Consider the following 7,500-nt stretch of genomic DNA (forward strand, 5'->3'; position numbering starts at 1 on the left):
TGATCTGAGTAGGCTCATAATAGGGAATACCCTAACCCTGGGAACCGGGGCCTGGCCATCCTTCGTTTGCGGTCGACGTTCCGGCTTTGTCCGTCGACAGCTGAATGTTTCGATCTGGTTCGATTCATGATCGCATCTGCAAACCTTATCCCGTGGGCTTTAGCGGACGTTTTTCATTCTTCACCCGGTCCTTAGTAGCCTTTCCAAAGTCAACCTAACCGCTTACCTTTGGAAAGGCGCTAAATAGGCCTTCGCCCTTACGCCTTTCTATATAATAGAAGAAAATTAGATAGTTGTATATAGAATTAGCCAGATCGTCTGAAGCATGAACAGAATCGCCTTTGTTCTGAAGGCCTAGCGAGTTCCTTTTTTTTTTTCAAAGGCGGTCCTTTTCTTTCCTCGGACCGATGACTCGCTTGTTCAGTACTGCTAACTATTATAGGAGGATGCCGCCCCCTCGGGACTACCAGTAGCTTCGGTTGTTGAATCTCGTGCAAGTTAGGTTGTGGTTGTATTGGCTGCAAGCGGAACGTAGGCGCTTTAGGTGTGTGTTGACCATGCACTCTCGCTTCGTGTAATGTCGTATGTATGATAGAGGTAGTGTGGTGATTGACCTCAATGCTAATGGTGATCCCCAAGGTTCAACGAATGAATGAAGCTATGATCGTACCCGGATAGAGATGGTGGTCTTCCTCTGATGTCTCCAAGCCGGCCATAATAGAATAGATAGGCGAAGCAGTCAATAGCAGTCTGTTCTCGCCTATCGATAGATAGCAGGTTGCTTCCAAGCTCAAACCATTTGAAACGGAATTGCTACTTTTTTCTTGTTATTGATAGAGTGGTATTCTCCGCCCCTGTCAAATAAAGTAGAGGGGGAGAACTGGAAGAGAGAAAGAAAAAGAGCAAAGGATTGACAAGTCTAATGGGGGAAGAATGGCTGACACGTTGACTGCCTTCGATAGACGAAAAAAACCCAAGCGGTCTAACCTAACCCCCAGGGCGGACCCCAACCGAAAGGCGCTAGACGGACTAAGGGCAAGCGAGATAAAGAAAGCAGCTGGCCCTATGTGTAAAACCTTGCCGCGGGAGAGTCTTTCTCCAATGAGAATAAAGAAAGTTTTTGGGCAAGACAAGAAAGGAACTCGCCCTTTGACACCAAGGGATAAGAGCTGATTGCTGGCGATGACTTGGTGAAGGGAATCTATGAGAGAAGGTTCTCGAACCGGGTTACGACCAACGCGGAACCAACGAGTTCAGTCGAACAAGGTAACGAGTCTAAGGGAAGGATCAAGCTTGAAAGGAATGGACGGGCGTAGGCTTAATAGTGAACGCAGACCCCCCTGCAACTAGATATGAGATCAATGACAACAATAAAAGAAAGATGTCGAGAGAAAGTCTTAGCCCAACAAATGCGTTGCGAAGAGAGATCGAAGACGAAGATTTTCTGACGCAGTGCGGGCACTGGATGGAAAAGACAGATAAAGGAACAACCCACCGGAAGGGCATACCTCAAGGGGCACCAATCTCCCCCGGCAAAGATCTATCTGCGCGAAGCCGACCTATGGATAGAAAGAAAGATGCAGGAAAGGAAAATGAAAGAAGAAATCCAAATTTGCTTTGGGAGTGTGAGATAGGCAGACGGGGAGTACGCAGCCGAACAACCGCTGGGGTTTCCAGCAGTGATAGCTGAACTAATCAGATGGGCCGCCCCAAACCTGGAGCTGACATTTAAATCGGAAATCGACATCGGGTCCCGGCTATCCGAAAAACGCAGACTGAAGCGGAAGATCACAAAATGCAACACAACAAGGGGGTCGTTAGACCGTAGCTTGCGCGAAGGAAGAAGCTAATCAATCAGAATTGAGACAGGGAGGAGAGGCGAAAGAGAGATTTTCGAGCCTGCAAGCAGCAAGCAACAACGGCTTTTCAGCCGTTGCGCGCTAGCTTGTAGTTTAGGGGTATAGTAGGGGTGCCCCTTTCTCAAACTTTTCTATAATATAAGGTAAGCTTTTTGGAACCCTAGTTTTGGAGTTTTCCCCAACCAACCTATACCTTACTAATAAAAAGGGGCTTCCCTTTTTCAGCTGCATTGCACTGCCGCATAAACAATGGATCCGCTGGGCTGGATGAGCAACCTTCTATCTGGCCTCTGTACCAATAGTAGAGTGGCTTGCTACTTTCAATCAGAAAAGGAAGATTGAGCAAGGCAAAGGAGAAAGGAGTTGTCCCCCCTTCTCTGGTAACCCGCCGCCGCATATGTCGAAAAAGAAGGAGCGGAGAAGGAAGAACAACCGTTTGACTTTGGCACATGAGGTGGCGGGTTTGGCTAGGTAACATAATGGAAATGTATCGGACTGCAAATCCTGGAATGACGGTTCGACCCCGTCCTTGGCCTCGAGGAGTGGTGAGCAGCACGGAACTTGTTTCAATCAAATGGCATAGTATTAGGGTAGGAGGCTTTCCTTTGTTATAGAAATCCACAGACAAGATTCTGGAACTTCCAAACCAAAGAAATGCAAGATGAGAAGGAGCTTTTTACGTTACGCTTCAATAGAATGAATTCGGTAAGGGTAGAATAGGCCCTATGGTCGATCGAAGGTGCTGTGCCACTTGAACTCAAATCTATCTGACCTTCAATCCATCTTTGTCCAGCCAGCTCATAACAAAATGTTAGACCAAGGCTGACACAACCGAATTGGTTGAGGAAAAGGAACCCCCAGCGACCAAGCACTCCCGCCCCCAAAAGCGGAGACCGAAGAACCTTAAGGTTGTCGAGGACACGTCTGAAGAGGAGGCGGGCGCCCTCTAAGTTGACCACCCTACCCACTAATGGACTATGAGGGGGGGGGAAGGCGAACGGGAACCGACCGAAAACCCGAACCGCTTGACTGACCCCTTCATAGTCCATTCATTAAGGTTGGGGATGGCTGGAACCAATCAGAAGTGCAAATCGCGCAAGCGAAGCCGGGAAACGGACCGCAGCGCAACGACTAGGACTCGTGTCGGAGGAGTTTTGAGCGTGAGCTAACACTCATGCAGCGGCAAGGACCCGCAACTCTCGAAGGGGCCACCAACCGCCCGAATCACTGTAGCAAACCCTCTCTTTACTCAATGGATAGCGCTTATTCTCTTTCAATCAACAAAATGAGAAATGGAAAAAAGAGGTCTTTATTGAAGAGGCTTTGCACCTGAAATAGGACTAATGCAGATCCAGAAGAATGGTCTGGGCTTTCGAAAAGATGAAGATGCAAGGGATAAAGAGACAGTCTTTTGAACAACCAAGCTGACATAAGGATTCTAGCTCGCGCCCACTTAGAGCAGATGGAGATTCTCGGACGGGGAAAAGCGGCACTCGACATCTATTAAACAAGACCAAGAACAAAGCCATACCATGCCCTCGGGAGAAAGTAGTGATGATTGCCATGAATGCTGCCCTCGAGGACGTGTACAAGAAGGTCTTTGCCGATTCCTATCAACATGGTGCATCTCTTAGTAGAGGGGCGTGAAAAGTGGAGACTTTGACCGTAGGGATCAATTGATAGACATTTTTCTTGAGGAAGAGAATCCAGGATGAACGCTTTTTTCATTCGCTATGCGCTGACTGGATGCGTACTCGCGTGATCAATCGATGGACGGGGGAATTGCGTGAATGATGAGACCGGCCTAACCTAAAGTCAAGGCTCTTCCCTCTCTTGATGGCGAATCTTGATTGACTGACACTAGGAACCGATTCGGAGAAAGAAGAAGCATGGCATGAGATAGGCGGCGGAGAAATTTCCGATAGCGAATTACTTGACTCGATGGATGGAGGGAGAGCCCTCCAACTCAAGCACGAAATCAATGTTGAGTCAACAATCATCGAGAGGGGTACCACCAAGCGAGATCGAGACCAGCCCCTTGTATAGGTATAGGGTTCCAAACCTGCGCTTCTTCAAATATCCCAACAATCTAAATAAAGTAGGGACTTCAAAGCGGGAGAAAGTTGACTTTGAGAAAGAAAAGGGGCGCCCTAGCTGCAATCAAAAAAGAGCGCTAACGAGCAAGAAAGGGCCCCTTACTATAGATAGGGCCTTAGCGCTTTACTAATAACAAACATATATAGGGCTGACTTTTTTCAGCTTGATCGGAATCGATTCTATGATTGAATAGCAGAAGTGCTACTTAGTAGTAGAAACTCGGAGAGACAGACAGAGAGGGGACTCTTTCATACCTGCTAACTCCTAGGATGAGAAGTAGGTCCCTTGTTTTTGGCAGGAAGAGTTCCAGCCTTTGTTGCCCCTCGGTAGAGTGAGTCTACTTAGCGAACTGGCAGGGCGCGGAGATCTATTGATCAATATGAATCTCGAGAGTGGATGGTTGATCGCCGCCTCCTTGTCCTGGAGGCTCTCCGGCCGGGGAGGGGCTTGCTATCGTAACCCTTTCTCCCGGTGTATGTGAAAAAGAGTGACGAACTCATTTTTCTTCGGTCATAGGTTAAAGAACGAGAGTCGGCTTCCAACATTAAGTCCGTTGTTCCTCAGTAGCTCAGTGGTAGAGCGGTCGGCTGTTAACCGATTGGTCGTAGGTTCGAATCCTACTTGGGGAGATTTTTGAGTTATCGCTTTTCTGACCTAGCGCTTGCCTCCGGTGGTGTCCTTCTCCTTTGTTTCTAAACTAGCAGAATCGTGGGACATCAAAAGCGGTAAGTTGATTGTTGGTTTTTATTCCTCACTCTCGTATAGGAACACTTGGTTCGTTCCATTCTTAGGGAAGGATCCACTGGAAAGACTGGAGTAGTATCTTCATTAGCCGGAAGGAATTAGTCTCCACTAGCGTCATTCGAAGAACGAACAAGAAAAGGGTTACTGTTTAGGATAGATGGATGTGGCCCAATGGCTAAAGCTCTGCCAGCTTCTTGTAGACTGAACTCTCTTCTCTTTAGGCTCCGAGTTCTTTTTGGGGGGGATGGTCTAATTTACTAGTGGCAACGAAGTTCTTAAATGACGTCATTCTCCCGGAACGCTAGCTAAGCTAATCGTCTTAGTTCCCTTCAATTAAATCAATAAGCTTTTTGATTGATTCAGGGCGCCGCCCCCCTTCTTAGAATTAGAACCCATTGAGGGGGGCCTCGGCCCGGGAAGGGGAGAGTGGCCGAGTGGTCAAAAGCGGCAGACTGTAAATCTGTTGAAGTTTTTCTACGTAGGTTCGAATCCTGCCTCTCCCACTTGTTTGTTGTAGACTTCAGAGAAGAGAAAAGAGGCATTCGTCAGCGTAGGAAGGCCAACCGAGCGAAGCTCTTTCTTTTTTTTGGCCGTGCCGTGAAGTGAAATTGTATCGTATGTTAGTTAGAGAGGTTGGCGAACTACTACGATCTATAGATTTCCCATCTATATCCAATCCCAACGAGAATAGAAGCGAGTCGCTTCCGGCCTGTCTTGTAGTCGTAGTCTTTTAGCTTATGTAGTCGTCGGCCTTCCTACACGCATGCGTCCGCCAGAATGCCTCCTTGGTTCGGGACGAAGCCAAGCCGATACATACGATAGGCGAAGGAAAGACCCCCATTTCATAGCGCCTGGGGAACGCAAGTTTGATCGAGGATTGGAGAGGAGAGGTGGAAGAAAGGGCTCGGGATGGATTTAGGAGTCTTTGTGCGAGCCGTATGCGGTGAGAGTCGCACGTACGGTAACGAGGGGGGTTCGCGTCTATACGTGTAGTGTGGTGCTTAGGCCTACCCACCCTATTTGTTCCATGATCTATGGGTCTACTGGAGCTACCCACTTCGATCAATTAGCCAAGATTTTGACCGGATACGAAATCACTGGTGCTCGATCTAGTGGTATTTTTATGGGGATTCTATTTATCGCTGTAGGATCCCTATTCAAGATCACTGCAGTTCCTTTTCGGGCGGCTGTAGGACGGCCGCCTATAGGTGGTAGGGTAGGGTGGGTGGTACCGCTCTGCGGCCAATCTTCCTAACCGCTTAGGGCCGGGCTTAGAGCGCGTGAAACTCATCACTACCTCGTAAGGGCGTTGAGACCATAGCATGTTACACGAAAGCGCCGCTTTCTCTGTAGTGTTGTCACACAGCTGCCCGCCTAGAAGAGCAACTCGCTCTGTAGTGTTGTCACACAAGATAAGCACGCCGCCCGCCTGCTGGCCGGGCGAATCGAAGTTATCTTCCGGTCAACTGTCCACCCAGTCAAGTGCAAAAAACACAGTAGAATCACGCAACGCACGCTGCTGGTGTGCTTCCTGCTCGCGAGGAAAGAAAGAAGAGCGACAGGGTTCAGTTCAGATTTGACTGTTTGCAGCATGGGAGCAGATTCCCCAAAAAATCCCTGGGAACAATGAAAAAAAAAAGATATCTCGGTAACGAAAACTATAGGGGGCTGTATTGGCGAGATCCAACGGTGAACAGCTGCCCAAAAGAAAAACCGCCTGGAAGTCCGAGGACCTTTAGTACTGTACTCTACCCCCGAACCAGCAGCCTTCGCGCCAAGCAAGACCGCCCTTGTCCCTTTCCTTTCTCCATTCCGCCTCCTTCTTTGCTTTGTTCCAATAGAGTCTAAGGCAAGGTGGTTCGTATGCCTACTTTACCTACTTGACGAAAGGGAACGAACAACGTTTCATTTCCGGGTTTATGGATTGGATTCAGTCAGCCTCACGACATAATCAGAGTGAGGCTTTGGTTACCGGCAAACGCTTCTCCAAAGGCGACCCTCTCGAGTTTCCGGCTGTTTCCGTCATTGAAGTATTCGTCGCCCTACCAAACGAAAGAAGTCACTATCAAACTGCTCGCCCTATTGAAGTACCAAAGGTGCGCTCAGCCCGGTGACTAGGAAATGGGTTTGCCCTTGAATTGAAGTGATGAGGTCGGAAAGAGGGAAGTAGGGCTCCTATTGACTAAAGGTTGGTTCTTCGCTTTCCTTTAGAATGAAAGTAGCTATGAAGCCCCTCTCCTTACAGTGGCTGAACGCCCCTACTACTTACTTTGTTTGATTCAAAAGGCGAACAGCCCCCCCAACTAGTTGTATGGGGTGGGGTGCTTGTGAAAAGCTGCTTTGGATATGAGTAATTCCTAAAAAAAGGCTTTGTCCGGTATTTGACGAAGATCTTTCTATCAATAGATAGGAATGAGTGTTCGATATAGGGGATAGGATCCATCTGCTCTTTAATCTCACAATTTTTTTGTGAGAAATATATATATATCGTTTATCTATCTCTTGTCTATCTATCATTGATTCTCAAGTCCAATTTTTGGGTTCCCCGAAGCCCCGAATGGAATGGATCGTTTCTGCCAACGAAATGAACGCGGAGCCCGTTCCGAATGCTTCTACGATCCGGAAGTTCTCGCGAAGAGAATAAGATGCTGCTCCCCTTCCCTCTTTCTTTTCCCGCTTTGCTAATCTTCCCCTCTAACGCGGGCCGGGCGGCGACGGGCGCGGGAGGAAGAAACCTAAGAGAAGACGCTCGTCTCGGGCGGTCCTTTTTTTCAGTGCAACACAGGAAAGCGCCCTCTTT

At 48.3% G+C, this 7,500-nt stretch overlaps 3 protein-coding genes and 3 non-coding genes across 6 annotated transcripts.

Moving 5' to 3' along the window:
- Positions 1-1,381: 1,381 nt before the first annotated feature.
- Positions 1,382-1,690, plus strand: orf102h (hypothetical protein). Its single transcript has one exon. The coding sequence runs from the start codon at positions 1,382-1,384 to the stop codon at positions 1,688-1,690; it is 309 nt and encodes a 102-aa protein (YP_009049770.1).
- Positions 1,691-2,324: 634 nt separating this feature from the next.
- Positions 2,325-2,395, plus strand: trnC(GCA). The gene has a single exon. It is a non-coding gene; the product is annotated as a tRNA-Cys (tRNA).
- A 72-nt stretch (positions 2,396-2,467) lies between these two features.
- orf146 (hypothetical protein) lies at positions 2,468-2,908 on the minus strand. Its single transcript has one exon. The coding sequence runs from the start codon at positions 2,906-2,908 to the stop codon at positions 2,468-2,470; it is 441 nt and encodes a 146-aa protein (YP_009049771.1).
- A 1,605-nt stretch (positions 2,909-4,513) lies between these two features.
- trnN(GTT) lies at positions 4,514-4,585 on the plus strand. The gene has a single exon. It is a non-coding gene; the product is annotated as a tRNA-Asn (tRNA).
- A 535-nt stretch (positions 4,586-5,120) lies between these two features.
- Positions 5,121-5,203, plus strand: trnY(GTA). The gene has a single exon. It is a non-coding gene; the product is annotated as a tRNA-Tyr (tRNA).
- A 517-nt stretch (positions 5,204-5,720) lies between these two features.
- On the plus strand, positions 5,721-5,881 carry nad2 (NADH dehydrogenase subunit 2; one part of a trans-spliced gene, as the record gives it). Coding sequence (YP_009049686.1) covers positions 5,721-5,881 — 161 coding nt within the window.
- Between the last annotated feature and the right edge of the window lie 1,619 nt (positions 5,882-7,500).

Source organism: Capsicum annuum, mitochondrion, assembly GCF_002878395.1.
Source record: "Capsicum annuum cultivar Jeju mitochondrion, complete genome".
NCBI lineage: Eukaryota > Viridiplantae > Streptophyta > Magnoliopsida > Solanales > Solanaceae > Capsicum > Capsicum annuum.